The 18,925-nt window shown below is 44.8% G+C and overlaps 1 protein-coding gene across 3 annotated transcripts in view; it reads left to right on the top strand.

The window, feature by feature from the left end:
• The first annotated feature begins 3,646 nt into the window (after nt 1–3,646).
• Nucleotides 3,647–18,925, top strand: part of HAP1 (huntingtin associated protein 1) — a 137,656-nt gene continuing 122,377 nt past the window's right edge. For 2 of the 3 annotated variants that reach the window (XR_011204747.1, XM_069237654.1), the window contains exon 1: nt 3,647–3,820. Coding sequence is in view for 2 of the 3 variants with exons in the window: in XM_069237654.1 (XP_069093755.1) it covers nt 3,810–3,820 (11 nt within the window). In the remaining variant the exon portion in view is untranslated. The remainder of the gene's footprint in view (nt 3,821–18,925) is intronic. The other variant, XM_069237652.1, reaches the window with a different exon arrangement.

Here is an 18,925-nt window from a genome sequence, read left to right as displayed (position 1 = left end):
TGTCTGAAAAGATATAACACAACATCCTAGAAACAAAGAAAACACTCATAGAGAATGCACGATTCAGTAAACATGTGAAATATAAGCAGAAAGGACATGGATTTACCTTACTGTTTTTACACAATAATTCTTCAGAAATTGGCCAGTGCTTAGCTTGAAAGTGTAAGAAGATGAATGCAGGGTTCGAAAGAGGCCCGTTTCAATGTCCGTTTTAAATTACTAGCTGCCGAGACCCTGAGGCACCTGGTCCACTTAAAGTCCTGGTCTTATTTATTTTTAACATTTTCGTAGCAAACTTTTTTTTTGCTTTTCAGCTCTGAATTTACTGCAGTCTCTTGGGGATTGAACACAAACAATTCTTGGAAACTGCAAGCGGAGCAGTCAAAAGACCGACGGCCCTCGCCCCAGTACTCCACCCTTAGCCTTCTCAGAACTGTGCAGGACTCCTGAGAAGGGAACACTGAGCGAGTCTTTCTTCCCGGGTCACCCTTCAGGCACACCTGTTCCTGTGACCTTGGAGTTTGTGTGAGAGCCGCCAGCCAGGCCACGGCTCCGCTGCGCGCGGCGGAGGTGACGTTCATGTGCTCCAGGCAGGAAGATCCCGCGCATGAATTAACCAATAGGACTCGAGAGTCCAGAACGGAGGGGGCAAAGCCTCAGCCTACATAGGTAGGCGCGTGCGGATTAAGAAATCAAAGATTAATGTCAAAAGACCCTCAGTGAGGGTCTGGGTATCGCAGCAGGGACAGGTAGGGGAAGTTCACCGCCCCGTGGCCGTGGACCTTACCTGTGGTTTCTTTAGTGCCTTGGCCTACTGAATACGCCGCAGTGTCCTTCCTTGCTACTTGCTGGGGTGTAAGTGTGCGTAATAAATACACAAAAAGCTCACCTAGTTTATGATAGCGCTCTGTTAAATACCCCAAGAATCTCAGGGTTGTGAATAGCTCAGTTCACTACATGCTAGGACTCTAGTGGACGGTGGCTTTCTCCAGGCACAGAAGGGCTCTTTGATGTTTCACTGAGCTCTGAGAGCTTTGCGAGGACTCTGTGACGTATGACAGCTTTCTCTGGGCATGCTAGGGCTCCCTGGGGTGTAACAGAGTTCTGTGGCTTCTGAGACTACTGTGTGGGGTACTTGCGCTAGGTATTTTGTGCTGGTCTCTGCTAGGAGGTACTGAGCTGTGTGAGGTATGCTTGGGTGCCACTGAGGTGAGATAGTTTTCTCTGGGGCATCTTAGGGTTCTCTGCGGTGTTATACACCTCTATGAGGTATGCTAGGGCTGTAGTAGGGTACGGTAATATTCTGTAGGGTGCACTAGAGCCTTGTGAATTGCAACAGAGCTCTCTGCCCTTTCATGTTACTATGTGGGATGATTAAAGTGTGTACTTTGAGCGCCTTGAGACCCTCTGGGTGAATAGCTGCGCTTTACAAATCCATGATTGATCGATTGAGTGATACTTTGTGATAAGTGTCTGTGAGACGTGGTTCTTCTCTTGAGGGTATGCTAAGGCTCTGTGAGGTACGACAGGTATTGGGAATATGATATCTCTTTTAGATACTATGGGGCTGTGTGAAGTGAGAGCTCATTGTGAGGTATGTTAGTTTTGTGTGGTTTCTTAGGTCTCTGTGGAGCGACAATGCCTATGCGTGTGCATGAGATGTGACCACTGGAAGGTATAGCTTACTGTGAGTCTGGGAGAGTTCAGTACAGTATGAATACTTGGTGAGGATCAATAGCTATGTGTAACGTTAAATATGGGACAATTGAGGTGCTTTCTGTGAGGTATGAGAACTTTCTGTTAGGTGTCAATTAGTGCTTTGTGACGTATGCAAGGTTTCATCTCTCTCTGGGTCATGGTAGGGCTATGTGTGGTATTAGCTCTCACTCACGTTCTTTCTGAAGTAACCTGTGTCAAAAATAAACACAACACCTTGGGAGACCCTCAAGTTTAATGTGTTTAGTGTAAAAATAGCAAGTGGCACAGCAGATACTTGTCATTTAAACTGATCAGAAGCATCTCTAGATAACAGTTAGTTGGAGCCTAATGCTAAAATACGTTAACTTTAGGAAGGTTTATGTACATTTTCTCTCATTACAAGTCTATGGAAGCTAATTGTCAAAAAAAAAAGTATTACTTTCATCAAAAACATATCTTATAAGCAGGTGCCAAAATTTCTTCCTGGAGGAAATGTGAGATGTCCTTGAGAAGAAGACACCCTTCTTGTACCAAATATTAAATTAATTACTTTCCTAAAGTCCGGCTTCAAGTTACCAACACTGAAAATTAGGTCACGCTTTGCAGAAATGAGCAAATGTACAATTCTGAATAAAATGGCTTCTGAGCCTACTAGAACCATGAAACTTAGTGAGCATAACTCGAGGCCACACTTAGGCCAATAAGAAACAAAAATATATATGTATATATAAATAACCTACTGAACCGATTTACACCAAACAATAAAAAGGCTTCTTCCTGGACCAAAAGCTACCTTTCTGCCAAATTTGGTGTAATTTCGTCCAGCAGCTCAGGCTGCAGTTGTGTTCAAAAATCCCTATAGGAATTAATATGGGAAAAACACTTTTTCTACCCCGCCCCCTGTTTTTATCAGCTCCCCGCTTGACGGATCACCCTGAAACTTTTCATGTCCAACAAGATTTTCAGGAACGCTTTAAAAAAAATTGTGACGATTCATCAAATAGCACCAAAGATATGGGCAAGTCAAAAAACACTTTTTCTATGGAAACATGGTTGTTAATATAACTATTTGGCGACAGTAGGTAATATATATATAAATATATATATCAACAATAACTTTGAAGTACATAACGTGTGATTATATTTTCACACCTGGTAACGTGTGAAACATGTTTGGTATGATGGCTTTGCTTTGAGTTAAGGTGACTGTGAGGTATGATAGCTCGCTATCATATGGAGGAGCTTCCTTGAGGTGTATTGAGGCTCTGTGATACGTAATAGAGATCACTACTTGATATAGCTAAGTTATGATAGCCCTCTGTAATGCTCAAGAGCTCTTTGAGGTGTAGCGGGGCAGTGGAGGTGCAAAATCTCTCTGTGACGTTGTACATCCCTCTTTGGTGTGATACACCTCTGTGTGGTAGGATCGTTCTCTGTGAGGTTCGATTTTTTTCTCTCTCTCTCTGGAGTACGATGGGGTACAAAAGCGTACTTGAAGTTGCATCTCTCTAACATGCTCCAGCCCTGCTACTTTCTCTCTGACGTAGAATTGGGGTCTGTGAGGATCGATTGCCTCTATGACGCTGGACATGTCGCTCTCTACTTCTCTTTCTGGTATAACCAAATAACATCTGCAACAGCTTCAGCGAGGTTTTGTTCTTGTAATGTGCTAGGTTTCCACGAGGCACCACATGTCTTTATGACGCTGTGCCGCCCCTCTACCTCTCTGAGGTGCGATATCTCTGGGAGATTACATCCCTCTCTGGGGTGTGATGTGGTTCCTGAAAGTGCGGACGCTCTCTGTGAGGTGCGCGCTCCCTCCCTCTGAGGCATGACAGGGTTCAGCTAGGCGCTCTCGCTCCCTGTGAGATGTGACGTCAGAACAGGGCCGGTCTGGGGGAGTGACAGGCCACCCCCTCGGTGGTTGCTTGGAAGCTGCAAGAATCCCTCCCACCCCCCGTCACACGGTCCCTGTGGTAGCCCTGGGAGGAGGCTGTGCTCCGCTCCAGCACTGGAAGATCGGCGGGCTGGGGGGCAGCTGACCGGGCGAGGGGGCTCTCGGTCGGCTCTAGCACCTCAAGGCCCCAGCCGACCAGAGGCCACCTGGTGCAATGCATTACAGGTGAGATGAGGGCTCAGCGTGCGTCCAAGCGCCTCGCAGCACTTTAGTACACTATAAGCACGGAGGATAAACCGCTCGCGAGCTTATATTATAGGGAAGGCTGGGTGGGTTATCCGCTTAAAGTATGCGGTAGGCGAACTCAGCTTTTCATCTTTCCATGGTGGATATTCTGGTTTGCATGGAACAACATCTAACAAATTCGTATTTATTTACGAGCTGCTCTACAAGAACATTTCCGCTAATTAAAAAAAAAAGCTTATTTAAAACGCGGCCGCAGGTACTCCGTCACATTACCGTACGAGGTGGGGCCAGATGTCCTGGTCCACGCGGTACCGGACACACAGGGACTGGACGTGAATTGTCCAACAGTCGGGGACCCACAGCAGTGAAAGAGATATATAGATGTTGTTTTCCAGAAAGTACTGTGCGACACTGAGTTCGGACCGCTTCTATGCGCATGCATCTGTTCTGTTATAAATAAACTCCAAATAGCAAGGTACAAACATTAACACAGAAATCCTGCACTCGGATATCCCGCTCCCCGCACATTAGGCCTTTGTCACTGTTGAACTCTGTCTGTACATCTCTCACGCAACACTTGTTATTCTAATTAATGTTTTTTTTCAAGCGCAAGTAACTTCTGTCAGTCTATCCTGCTGTAAATAAACCACAGTTTTGAGAATAAGAAAGTTAATGAACAGAGGGAAAACATAACGAAATAAACCAGCCCTAAAATAAAAAGCAAAAGAAACAATAGAGAAATACGCACATACACACAAATCATCCGTACATCCACATCAACTACACACACGCACTATATACACAGCACTTCACATACACAGCTACACTACAAACCCAATTCACACACCAATCCACTCCCTTTACACACACGATTTCACGGTAACTCTTTTGTCTGTTGTGATAATGCTGGTTTCGTCCCACTTGCCATCACAGCCCGGGTTGATTTGACCGGTGTTATTTATGTGACCCGATGTTTGGCTCCTTTCTTTCAAATTTGCCAGCATCCGTGTCAGACACCAGCCCCGAGGTCGCCGTGTTTCTGTGACCCCCTAATAGCAGAAACGAGCCCCCTCCTTTGTCCGACTGAAAGCTGGTTTCCAATTGGAGCGAGCCAGAGACGGTCTGGTGATCTGTGCGTTTTAATACTCCAACCTCTGTGATCCTTGCATTACCAATGTATGTGACAGCGCCTACAGCCATAGGGTTTTAAATCCGAATAGCCGGCAGATAGGGCATTCGTCGTGAGGTGTACTGACAGACCAGTGCCTCGAAGGCCTGTAGCGCTAAGAGAGCGGCCACAGCACCCGACAGATGTCTATGCTAGCTAAGGCGGGAGCAGTTTGAGATCTGACTCTGCCTTTCATCATCTCGAGTGACCTATCAAAGCGTGTCCTGGGCTCCGCTGCTATAACCTCCACAGTTCCAGTGTTTTCGTATTTGTGTGTAAAGCGCACCTTTTAATTTCCAGCTGTGCTCGCTATCATCTAGTGTTTCCGATGTGTTTCCACACTGTGATGTGTGACCCTGGGCAACTCTACTTGCCCCCCGTGTCTCGATACTTTTGCAAGGCGTTTACTGGCGCAGACCTTACGTGCTATAATTAAAATGTGCTATTTTCATCCCAGAGACACACACACATATCTTTTACACGCACACATATACACACAGACACACACACATAGCTGCACCTATTTTATCAAAGGTAGAGATCTTGGCTCCGTCATACTAGATTGACGCTTGCAGAGAGGACGTGCAGCAAGACCTTTAACCCACTGAGCTGTCTCGAGACTAGAGTTTGCTTTGGGAGGCCTCGTGTGTTCTGTGCTAATCAGTGACGTAGCTGGGATGTGACCACAGTACTTCCTTTTAACTTGCTTTAAGTGGAGCAAGGCGGTTAATTGCCGGTTTCCTTTCAGACATTTGATTAGCAGAGGGAGAATGTCAGACCTGTGTGGATTCACACCTGGTGCGATTGGGCTGTGTTATTTTTTTGTTCTGTAATGTACTGTAATGTGTTCTTCAGTTCTGCAATGCTCTGAGGTATACTATGCTCTGCTACTTACTCCTGGTATGGTCTCCTATTGTTTGTCCTGATGTGCTGTGGTCCTACCCACCCATGCATAAGTCTTGAAGTCTAAAGTCAACCATAGTCTTCCACGAACACAAGGCTTACGATCTTACTCAACTGTGCTTTTTCAAAGTCTTGAGATCTAGGTCATATCCAATCATGATCTTCCGAAGTCTTGAAATCCATGGTGCTGTTCAACTACAGTCTTGAAGTCTAAGATCCTTTTCAACTATAGTCTTCTAATGTCGTCAGATCGAAGATCCTGTTCAGCTATAGTCTTGTAAGGTATGATGCCCTTCTCAACCATGCTCTTCTATGGCCTTGAAGTCTAAGAATTGCTTCACCATGCTCTTCTAAAGTCTTTAAACCGGAGCCAGTAATTACCTATGCCCTAACAAGGTCTTGAAATCTAAGGTACCGCTCAAGTTTGCTTTTCTGAGGTCGTGTAATTGAATTCACTTTTAAAGTTATGGATTCTACTACTACCCATCCATGCAGTTGTTTTGTGAGTCGATTGCCAGGCTACATCGTACAGCCTTGCTTAATGTCTTTAAACACTAAAAATTCAGTCTGTAAGGCAAGGGTAGTCTTGCTGCATTCATGGTGTAATAAAACTCAGTTGTATTTCACCCTAGATGTTCATGGAGACAATGATGTCCAGTGCCAAGTTACATTGAGTCAGACGTCCCAGAGTTTAATGTAACTCAGCAAATCCAAGAATGTATCCGGTCTTATGGAACCCCCTAAAACTGAGCTCTAAATGGATGTGTGCCCCCTCCTAGGGAAGACATTACTTACCTCCAAACAACCAGAGATTACCACATTTATTTTGAGAAAGGAATGTCAATGAATACTCAGATGTTCTCAGTATCGAAAGTTGCTTTAGTCAACCGCAAAAAGTAAGCAGGATCATTCAGTAGATCCACGCACTTGTAGCCCATAATGACAGGTGCTGTGGGGGATACTCAGCTCTGACCACTGTATTTGCCATTCCAAAAAAAAAGGACAGAAATTCCCACTGGTGAAAAGCACCACCTGCTTATGACGGTTATATACAAAGTGAGATATGGCCAATAGCTAGTTAGAGGAAGATTTTCTGTAAAAAAAAATATTGATCTGCCAGAATCTTAGATGCACCTCTTAATCTACAGATTACTGTGTTTAAAAAGAACCCAAACACCTAAAGCACTACCCAAAGACAGGGGAGATCCTGTCTTGTGACCCAAACTCTGGAACACATTACCTCATTTATTGTTTGCTGTTACCTCTCCCTCCAACATTCCAGAGATAGAAAACAACTTTTCTTTTTCAAAAATGGGGTTGCTTAACACACCTCAAGGGACACTAGAGACTCCTTAGCGATCTTTGGACCTTTGCGATTTAAAGGGGGGCGTGTTCTGGACTTGCAGGACCTCCTGATTTGATTTCCGAAAATACCTTATAAATTTAAGCACTGAGTAGTGTTGATAAGGGCACTACTTGCTATTCAGCTGCCTCTTGGAGTTAGGAAAAGATCCCCTTGTTTACCTAAAAAATACACACAATCCACAACAGTTCCACTGTCTCAAGCTATGCAGAAGTCTTTGCAGCTTCCCAGATAGATGTGCACCCTATAGGCTTGTATCATAATTCTTACCATTACAAAGATGCCTGTGTACCCTACACCGCACAAACGTGCAGTGACTCAAAACTGGAAGAAAAAAAAACCCTGATCTGTACAGGATATCATCAAAAGAATGAGCTGCAAACTTTTTGAACCAGCTGTTTGCAGACATGCGTTCCAGGATGTGTTTGTGGTGGTTTTTACTTGGGGTGGGTGACAGGGATTAATGTAATTTGCAACTGTGTTATGGTGCTCAGAGAACCAGGTCAGTGGTCTCCCAAGGACAGCTTTGGTTGGGTAACTGAAAGGCTGCTTGTGGGTGATTGGCAGCACGGTTACTAGGGGTTATTGGAGAGCAAGTAATACTTGTTTCCTTTAGAAAGGGCACTTTTATGTTACAGAGTGCTGATGAATGTGCTTTGGTACAATACGTCTTGCCTTTGTTGGTGCAAATTGCTTGAAATTACATTTTAGGAGTGTACTTGTTTCGGGTTCTTCTGGGTATTTTGTCTGGTAAATTGTTCGCCCCTGAACTGTTTGGTTATTGTTTTTGAGGTCGGCTAATTTTGCAATTAGTTTCATTGCATTGTCAGTTTGAGTTTTGTACAGCTGAATATTGTTTTCTTGTCGACTTTAGGGACTTTTGCTTTGAACGGTTTGTTTTGGTTGTTGCCTTTGGTATTGGTCATCATTGTTCTAAGTTATGTTTTGCTACAGTTTTGGGGTAAAACAGTGTTGCACGAATTTCGTATTAGTTATACCTGTTAGAGTATACTCCTGTTGCACGGAAGAGGTTTTGTATTTTTGTTTGTAAAGCTGTTTGTTTTGCATAAAGTACTCTGATGGTTTTCGGACTCTTTCTTTGAAGCAGGTTTTGTTAGTATTGGGGATGTTTCAGTTGAATCAAACTCGTTTTCTTTGTTGCTTTGGGTACGTTTCTGTTACACTGAGTTTTGCTTTGTTGTTGGGTTTGTGGATGATTCGAAGAGTGTGACTTTGGTCACTGTCTGTGTTACTGTGAGTTATGTAAGGTGATTGGCTTTATGGGCTATTTCTCTTGCACTAAGGTCTGATTACATTGTGGACTTTTTGATTACTTTGTGTATTTTTTGAAGTTGTAATGCTGCAATGAGTCCTGTATGGTTTTTCGATACTGGGCTTCTTGCGTTACACTGAGTCCAGGTAGTTGGTTTTTTTTGCCGTTTATGTTGTAAGGATTGTTTTCTCATTGTTAGTTTTCAGCATGAGGATGTTGTTTTTGAAACAATGGTGTTTGTGTTGGTACAAATGCTTGGGAGGGGGAGAAGAGACGACGTTTATTTCCCTGACATGGGGTCCTTTACCCAACCAAGGAAGTCATCTCAGAATACGTAATGAGATTTCAACAGTAATCCATTGGTGGGGTCCTGCAGGGATAGGATTGGGGGGGGGGGGGGGGGGCGTGGAGGGAAGGGGCACATTGAAAGGACAGTCACACATCTGTTTTCACCAGGTTTCTTCTCTGAAACTCAAAAACAATGATTGGAGAAACTTTACTTTCGGTAAAGCGGATGTTGCAGGCTGATGTTGGAAAAATACCAATTATAGCGCCACGTAAATTTGCTTGTAACCTGTCTGGAGCGATAGAGCGCTAAAAACAGGGGGAACTGCAAGAAACACTTTTTTCAAGTCAAGCGACAACCTAATCTGCGTGTGAAAGAGACCGCAGCACTATTCACCGTAGAATGAAAAGCCTTATTCGCGCCGCTGTGCAAAAACTCCACGAGGATGTGAAAATCACGTGACTGCCAGCAAGACTGGGCGAAACGCAATAATGGCATTTGTCTTCATTTTATCACCGAAGTTTCCATTGATTGTTTTCTTGTTATAGTTCCATTCTTTCCGGTACCGTGGTTCTCGTCTGAATGACTTTGGATCTGTTTTGTGCATTTTATTAAGTCTTTTTTAAAAATAACTTTAAATATATATCCTGTTTTGCCAGCGGCGCCTCGCGCCCAAGTTGAAAAACACTCAATTAAACTTTTTAAGACTTTTGAAACCAAACAATCGGACTATTTATGTCATGAAGTAATTTATTTAATTGATCTTACAAATCTGTTCGCTATCGCCATGCAATTTTCCACTTAGCAGAATGTTTCTGCAAAAGTAAATACACTTTTATGATAAAATATACAGTTTTTGATTAAACAAGAGACGCTTAAATCCTTAAAAACAGGCAAAATTCGACCAGAAAAAATAAGCGCTATAAAGGGATCTTTAAAAAAAAATATGTATAGTTTTTCTTTAAAATTAAATGAATCCTCACCACTTTAGCATTTGCTTGGACCACTAATGTTTTCACAGAGGTCATTTGTGATTTTGAAAATATGTTAAGACTTAGTGATGATGTTGCTATACATATGGCCAAGTCTGTACATTTTGCGTATTCAAGGACACACAACGCTGATATTTCCCCAATCTTCCAACGTTAAACAGAAAATCACCAACCACTGTTGTGTAAGCAACCAAACTGTGGTGCAGAATGAAGGTAGGGGTAGGTAGTTTATTTATAGTTAAATCTAGGGGTGTTCAGCGTTGGTTTAGGGGTGCAATATCCATGCCAGATTTTCATTGTGTACTGATTTTTTATTCTCTGGATATTCTGCATATCTTGCCTGGTTCTGCCTTTATGGGCCTGGTTTTGGCACCTCTAAAAAAATTACAAGGGGTCCCCGCCCTCCTGTGTAAGTTTTGTTACCAGAGGCAGGAACGGTGCTATGCTTTGAGTTCTGTGCACCACTGAGGAAACCAGTAGGAATGTTGTGGGTTTGCATTGGGCTAAGGATTTCATGTGTGATGGGATGAACACAGCAGACGTTTGACTGGACATTCGGTTTCCCATCTTGGAAATGTAGGAACAAAAACAGGACCTAGAGTCACATTTTTACTACAAAGTGTCCACTAAAAGCCTTTAGTAACACCTGGCAATGAACGTGTTTGTAAATCCCAAACTACTAACAAATCTGAGGCCCTAGTGCCTGTGTTTATATAGAAGGCTGCTGGTGGCAGTGGCCCTGCTGAACAGTGTACCCTGAATGTATTACTTCATCTATTAATAACGTAGCACCTTGAAATTACATTTCCACTTGGTTTTCATAATACTACATTTCAAACCAACTCTCTTCACAATACCTGCTTATATTCTGTGACACAGGTTCACTGTTTTGCTAGTCAAAGACGTCAACACCAGTACCCACATACTTTTAACTTATCCATTCTCATACTTTCATTTAAAGACATTGGCCTGTGATGGGGCATACATAGGCCCCTTTGTAGTGTAAGTAATGCACCAGAGTAAATTGAACGCCATTACTGTGAGAGCAAAGTGTATAATTCCCAGTATTATTCCAGAGTGTAATGTAGTAAGTGCTTAGAGTAGATAAGGGTGCCACATTTTGCTTTCTGTGTCCTTTTAGTTTGCCAGGAGATCTTTCCTCCGACAGAAGCACTGCCACTCTATATATTGTCCTTGGTAGCCGAGGATAGCATAACTTGAAGTAAGATGGGGAAGACTAACTCTGGCTGCATCGGAAAGGGGATACAGAGCGGTATGAAATTAGAGAGATTCACTCTGTTCTTTAAAATTACATTCAAGCTCTCCTTGTAGGTAGGTAAGGTATACTTGGTCATCTGAAAGTTCCAGGACAAAACAAACGATTAACTGTACACACCTCTGGAGTTTCTTCTAGTACGCTGTCCAAGTTATTTAAATATCTTAGCGTACTCCCTGGAAGGAGGTAGAAAAGGAAAAATCTGCTTTATGAGGATTATTGTCTCAATCTAGCATCACATTCATTTGTCCTCAAACCTGACTTTCCTGGGTGCAAGGAGTATTTAGGGAGTATTTACAGACCCTTGGCCTTTCCTTGAAAGGAGGTAAGTATGGATATTTCAGGGGTGCTGCGCCTTTATTGCTTGAAAATTACATTATCATACTTTACATAGTCACATTTACATTCTCATCTATTTTACAGTGCCAGCTTTTGCATTTTCCTCAGTTACATTGTCATTTAGGGTTTTGGGGACATAGGTTTGAGTGGAGTTAGTGAATAGAGGCTCGGGTTTGATTTAGGGGACAGGGTTCGTACTTCGAGGGAGGTGTGAAAGCTGTGGTTGGAGGTCAAGGTTAACAGTTTCAGTTAGGCGTTTGGTATGGTTAGGGTCTGTAGTGAGGGTTAGTGGTTAGGGATTGGAGCTTGATTTAGGTGAAAGGGTTAGATGATTGCATTAGTGGTAAGGTGAGACGTTAGGTTCAGAGGTTTGGTTATGGTTTGAGTTAAAGACTAAGGACTTGATATAGAGTTTGGCGGAGGGATTACTCCGTCACAAATATCCTCATCGCCGCCATATTACAAGTTCATTAGACTATAATGGAATTGTAATATGGCGGACGGGATATCCGTCAGATTTGTGATGGAATAACCCCCTCCTCCAAAGTCTAAATCAGGCCTTAGGTTTGGGTGGTTGAGGCACTGATTTGGGTGAGAGGTTGTGTGTTGGGGATGAGGTTTGGATTTTGGTCTTTGGTTAGTGGAAAGGAGGTAAAGGCCTTGCACTGTACTCTGTTGATATAAAATGCATGTAAGGTTTGTAACAATGACGTAGTGGTATGTCAATTTTTATGTGTCACTAGTAAAAGTTGATGATGCGACAGGAGATGGAGTGACAGGTATTGATTTGAAGACCGATAGAACTCAGCAAGGAGGTACTTAAGTGCTCCTCCCCCCAAACTTTTCTTGACTGGAGTTACAGTTTTGTTGTTTGACTGAGTCCATCTATCTTGCTGATAGTCATTCTCTTTTCCCTTCAACTTTCCAAAGTATTACAATCTTGGGAGGGAATTGTGTTTTCATCTTATGTGTCCAAAATATGAGCACTTTAATCTGGCCATGGGTGCTTTGAGTGAAGGTTCTGTCTTAATTTATTCAAGGATACATCTCTGTTTGTTTCCTAAGTACACAAGAAGAGGGGGGCATTGTATAGACATCTTTAAATACTCTTGAGAGATAAATAGAGGACTTTAAATACACTTGTGAGGAAGGTACAGTATGAATCTATTTAAATACCCTTTGGTGAAAGTACTGTAAGGAGCTATTTGAAAAACTATTATGATAGAGGTACAGTATGGAGTTATTTATATCCCCAAAGGCGAGAGGTACAGTATAGAGAAATGTAAATACATAGAAGAATAATTTGGAGCTATTTAAATACTCATGAGAGAGAGGTACTGTGTAGAGCTATTCAAGTACCCCTGGGGAAGGGAGTGCCACACGAATGTATTTAATTATCCTTAAAAGGGGGGGCTGTATCATAGAATTATTTGAATGCCATTGTGAGGATTGTACAATATGGAGATTGTTAAAATACGCTTGGGACATGGGTATATCATGGAGGAGTTTGGATACCCTTAAATGGATGTACATTATGGAGGTATTTAAATGTACAGGGAGTTCGAGATCCAGCATGCAAAAACCTCTTCTCGAAGGGTATCCCAAAATGTATTTATTTGTGAACCCCTCCTCTCCTCAAAACATACTAATTACAGAGTATTTAAATACCCTTTTTCATGAATGGCGATAGAACACAGAGTATTTAAAGTCCCGAGCATCTATATTTTGTCTCCTCCTCCCTCTTATTTTGTCACTCGCTGGTGAAGCTCCGTGCCCGGTGGCCTGCTAACGGAGCGGGATGGCGCTGGTGCCAGCCTCTCTCCTCCTTTTTCCCACGGTACCCCTGCGCAGTGCCCGCTGGCATGGAGCTGGCCTGGCACGGGCTCAAAACATTTCAGTCGAGGGTGTGAGGTGCCCGCCTGTCTGCCAGAGGCGGGATAAGCTGCTTAATCAAGGGCCTTCCCCGCCCCCTCTCTGGGCGTCCACGACATAACGCACGGTGGATGTGCGAGGGGGAGGGACATGGTGAGCTTTCGAAGGTTTCTCTCTTCCGCTGTTATCGAATTCACCCTCCTCTTCTCATCCGTTCTGTCTTCTATCTCTGTTCATCTTTACCTTTCCTACATTTCTTCTTCTTCCCTTCCTGTTTTGTACTCACCCTTCGTGACCCCCTTCTCCCCTCTCCCCCTTTGCTCCTTAATTTTCCTTAATTCTCAACCCCTTCTCCATTCTCCCTTCATCCTCCGTTTGGTGTACCTCTTCCCTTCCCCCTTCCTCTTTTATTCTCCCTTCTCTCCTCTCTCTTCATCCTCTTTTCCCTATCCCTCCATATCTGCTTTCATGCTCCCTCCTCCAAACCTTTTGCCTCTTCCCCCAGTTTCCTTTGAACCTTTTCCTTTCCTTCCTTACAGTTATGAAGTTTTTCCACAAGGTTGTTTGATGCTGTTTGGGGTTCTAAGCAAAAAAAGAGTGTTGCCAAACCATCACCACCACTTACCCAGAAATGTTCATGTGGCTGTGTCCATGTGTGTAAATATGCATGTCAATCAATCAGTTTTTGTAGAGCGCAACTACTCACCTGTGAGGGTCTCAAGGCGCGGGGGTTGGGGACAGAGCCTCATCCGAAGAACTACATCTTGAGGTTCTTCCTGAAGATGGTGAGTGATGGGCTTTGTCTGAGGTGCAGGGGGAGGTTGTTCCAGCTCTTTGCTGCGAGGTAGGTGAAGGACCTTCCTCCGGCGGTGGTTTTTCGTATGGGTGGGATGGTGGCCACTGCTTGCGGGGCGGAGCGGAGGGATCTGGTGGGGTTGTGGAAGGAGACGCAGTGGTTTAAGTAGACCGGTCCGATGTTGTGAATGGCTTTGTAGGTGTGGGTGAGTAGCTTGAAGATGATTTGTTTCTCCACCGGGAGCCAGTAGAGGATCCTCAGGTGCTGGGAGATATGTTCCTGGTGGGGGAGGTTCAGCACGAGTCTGACGGCGGCGTTTTGGATGAGCTGCAGCTTTCTGATGTTTTTTGTTGTGGTGCCGGCATAGAGTGCGTTGCTGTAATCGAGCTTGCTTGTGACTAAGGCGTGGGTGACTGTCCTGCGGCAGTCTACTGGGATCCACTTGAAAATATTTCGGAGTTGGGAGAGGGTGTGCCAGCAGGAGGAGGTGACCGTGTTTACCTGTTGGGTCATTGATAGGGAGGAGTCGAGGATGATTCCTAGGTTGTGGGCGTGGTCAGTCAGAGAAGGCGGGGCACTGAGAGATGTGGGCCACCAGGAGTCGTCCCAGGCTGAGGTGGAGTTTCCGAAGACGATGAGCTCGGTTTTGTCTGAGTTGAGTTTGAGGCAGCTCTCACTCATCCAGGCGGTGACAGCTTCCATTTCTGTGTGTAAGTTCCTCTTGGCCTCGTCTGGGTTTTCAGTGAGGGATATGAGGAGTTGTGTGTCATCGGCGTATGACACAGTGTTCATTCAGTGGCTGACGATAGCTGCGAGTGGGGCCATGTATATGTTGAAAAGTGTTGGGCTCAGGGAGGATCCCTGAGGACCTCAGCAGCTGACTTCTGCAGGTTCTGATATGTATGGTGGGAGCCTGACTCTCTGTGGTCTTCCGGAGATGAAGGAGTGGATCCATTGCAGGGCTTTTCTGCTGATTCCTGCGTCGTGGAGTCTGGTGCATAGGATGCTGTGGGAGACCTTGTCGAAGGCTGCTGAGAGGTCGAAGAGGATGAGTACTGCGGTGTGGCCGCGGTCCAGGAGTGAGCAGATGTCATCAGTGGCTGCAAGAAGAGCTGTCTCTGTGCTGTGGTTTCTGCAGAAGCCGGACTGGGTGGTGTCCAGTGAGATGTTGTCCTCAACGAATTGCCGTAGCTGTGAGTTGATGGCCTTTTCCAATACTTTGGCCGGATAGGGTAACAGCAAGATGGGCCGGATATTCTTTAGCTCTGATGGGTCAGCCGATGGTTTCTTCAGGCGGGGGCGTACCTCTGCGTGTTTCCAGTCATCGGGGAAAGTGGCTGTGTTGATGGAGCAGTTCATTGTCTTGGGAAGTCTGGTGCCAGTGGATGTGCTGGCTCTGATGTAGATGTGGTGGGGGCAGGGGTCTGTGGGGGCTCCGGAGTGAGTGCTGATCATGATGCTTTCTGTTTTCTCAGTGGTGAGAGTGGATCAGGTGTGGATGGTTTGGGTGGGCTCTGGGGAAGGGTGAGGGGGGGTCAGTCATCGGTTCTGATACTGGACTGGTTCTCCAGGAGGAAATTGTCGTAAATGTCCTTGATCTTGCGGTGGAAGAAGGTGGCGAGTCTGTTGCAGAGGTCTTTTGATGGGAGGATGCTGGTGGCTTCGAAGGGGGGATTGATAAATTTGTTGATAACCATGAAGAGTTTCTTCGTGTTGTGCGTGGAGGAGTTGATGTGTTCCTGGAGTGTGGTTTTTTATGTGTTCTTTATGCGTCAATGGTGGGTGGTGGCGGCTCTGAAGGAGGCGAGGTCTTCGCTGGTTTGGCTGTTTCTCCATTTCTTCTCTAGGCATCTGCAGGTGCGCTTGGATTCTAGGAGTTCGGTAGTGAATCAGCTAGCTTTCTTTGGGATGCGCTTGGCCGATGTTAAATGGTGGGGGGGCTAGGGCGTCGGCGCATTCGGTGTATGTATGTGTTTTTTGTAGGGAGCAAACCAAGCCAAAAGGCAGCAGAGCGTTGTACAGGTGGAAGGCAGAGATACAGTGAACTCGTGGTTGGAGGGGCATCTGATTTCTAAGAATGGGCTATTATTAAATCGTTCTGTAGTGTCCTAAATTGGAGCAGGTTTGCCACACATTATTGATACAGGGATCTTGTTGAAGATCCTATGTGCATAGAAAGAGAAGTCTTGTTGCCTTGTTTTTTCCCTCTTTGCACTTTTTAGTCTCCATTCTGAGGGTGTCTGGCTCTAGATGTGCCGAAAGCCACCGGAGGTGGATAGCTTATTAGGCAGATAGACGGGGGTGCTGATCCCAAAGTCTTTATAGAGATGCAGCTGGTTTTGAAGATTAAGTAAACCAACAAGGAGAGCTAATAAAGTTCCATCAGGATGGGGGCAATGTGGTCATATTTTTACCGTCCCGAGATGGGGCTTGCTTTGACATGTAGGAAGACCTAATGTAGAGCCAGCGTAGAAAAGGTTTTGTTTCTATGGAAGAGAGAGCTAGGCTGTCTTGGTTTTCTTGCTGATGTGCTCCTGGAAGATGAGGCCAGTATCCAGAGCGAGCCCGAGGGACTTCTTATTGAATGAAAGTTGGGTATTCAGATCCATCTAGATTCACATGGCTGAGCCAGGTTTGGACTACTTATTGTTTATCATTCTTGTTGATTGGTAGGAATTCCATTTTGTAGGATTAAGCTTCACATAGATGCTGGACATTGCCATCTGGATGAGGTGCCGGCAGTACTTAGGTGTTGTATATCTAGAACAGAGAAGGCTTTAAAATATAGTTAGTGTCAGTTCTCAGTCAGTAGTAATAATGGGCTCTCTGTAGAAGTTGAAGATGATGGTACACAAAATATAACCTTGGTGGGCCCCGTAGGTAATAGGGATTTAATAGGAGATAGAGGTTTCCATGTGAACTAACTGGTGTTGGTTGGATAGGTAGGAGATGAAACAGACAACAACTTTGCCAGTGAATCCCATATGTGACTTAGGTGTGTAAGAGGGTGGAATGCATAATGGTTTTGAAGGCATTCAAGAGGGCTAGTAGTATTAGGAGGGAGGAGGCAATGTTATCTGTCACCAGGAGATATCGTCTATGATTTGTAAGATAGCTATTTCTGTGCTTCAGCATGATCTAAAGCCAGATTACTAGTGTGCAGTAGATGGTTGATGTTGATTTGGTATTGAAATTGTCCATAGACTGCCTTTTTGAGGATCTTTCCAATGAACGATAGGTGAATGATGGACTGGTATTTGGATTGGTCATAGGGAAAAGTGTGGATTTCTTCCGAAGTGGGAAGAACCTATGTGGCTGCGCGTCATTGAACAATTGAAGTATGGACGGGTCACTACCAGGGGCTATTGTACTGTGTTAGATGTTTTTTTTGGATTAAATAGTTTTTGAAGGCCCAGAGTAAAAAAACTAATGAAAACTAATGAAATCGGATAAAAAATCTGGGATGATGTCTGTCTGATTCATGGTATTAAATGTTTATAAAGGTCAGTCAGGGCTTGAAGATAACTTGTGGTGCAAAAACATGCTCTGAAGTGGCGTGATTGGGCGTGGTTAAAACCAGTGAGGGTTCGAGTTAAGCACCATGAGCATGTAGGAGGATACACGGCACATATTGTCTTTTGTGAACAATTTGTGTTTTGGCATATTCTAAACTTCTGCCAGACACTGGACAAAATGAATATTCAGGCTCAAAGCCTCACACCGGGGAGGGGAGGGGGTGGCTGGCAGAAAAGGCTGATGGCTGGCACCATGCCCTGATCGCATCCTGGATGCCTTCACTAGGGGTGCAGTGACTTCTGGTCACCCTGGCGCCCTAAAATTAGAGGTACTCCCTGCTATCCACTGTTGTTCAAAGAGATTACATGCCTTCTGTTTCCAAAGTATTGCCACATGGTGCCCTGTCTGTGGGCCCTTCTGATCTTCATGGTGACCTAGCTGTATGTCTGCTAACATTGATCTTTTGTCTCACATTATGCACTGCAATTGTGTAAGACTGTTACCCTTTTTATTGTTCGCCGTGCTCCGTACACACCCGTTTCTTATTCATTGCTGTTATATCCATTTGACAAATGTGTACTTTTGCACTGTCACCTAGCTTTGTATCTTTGCGGATAGTTATTTGGGTCTGTTTTTTGCTATACACAACCACAACAAGGTGTGCAGTTTGTAGAGGTATAGATTGGATCTGTGGAGGTGTGCACTGCAGTTCCGTCACAAACGCTGCCATTTTGTCGCCCCCCGATCCCACCTTTTGTTTGAGTGTTCTCTCTCCCTCTCTGGTGTGTGTTATTATAGGTGTATGGGTAACGCCAGAGATTTATCACTCTCTCTCTCTGCCATTCTCACTGAGGAGTTGCCGGCCACCCCCTTTCCTGTAGCTGCTCCACTTCGGGGTAGCTGAAAGGGGTGTTTGATAAATGTTCCGTCTGCCTCGCCGGTGAATGGAGGGTGATGGAGGGGGCACAAGATGTTGCCAGAGCGGCCCTGCTTCCTCCTGTCTGCTATGGCGAAAACATGGCCGCCGCCTATTGTGGGGATCCTGTGCGGTTCATAACCCCAGGACGGGGTCTGCATGAGAAGCAGCCCTCTTCCCAGCAGCCCCTCCGCGTAACCCTTTCTGCTCCTGAGCACTGAAGAGGGAGGGGATTAAAGACGATAAATCCGGGGTGGAGGGTTTGAAAAAGAAACGAAGGGGGACAGCTGCAGGGGGAGCATTGTGTGCAGCGTGTGTGCAGCCCGGCAGAGGCTGGAAGTTCTCTCCCACTCCAGTCACAGTCTGTGGGGCTGGAGTGGTGTC

Source organism: Pleurodeles waltl, chromosome 6 (assembly GCF_031143425.1).
Source record: "Pleurodeles waltl isolate 20211129_DDA chromosome 6, aPleWal1.hap1.20221129, whole genome shotgun sequence".
NCBI classification, from domain to species: Eukaryota; Metazoa; Chordata; class Amphibia; order Caudata; family Salamandridae; genus Pleurodeles; species Pleurodeles waltl.
Note: the sequence above shows the minus strand (reverse complement) of the source record. Positions and strands in the feature narration are given on the sequence as shown.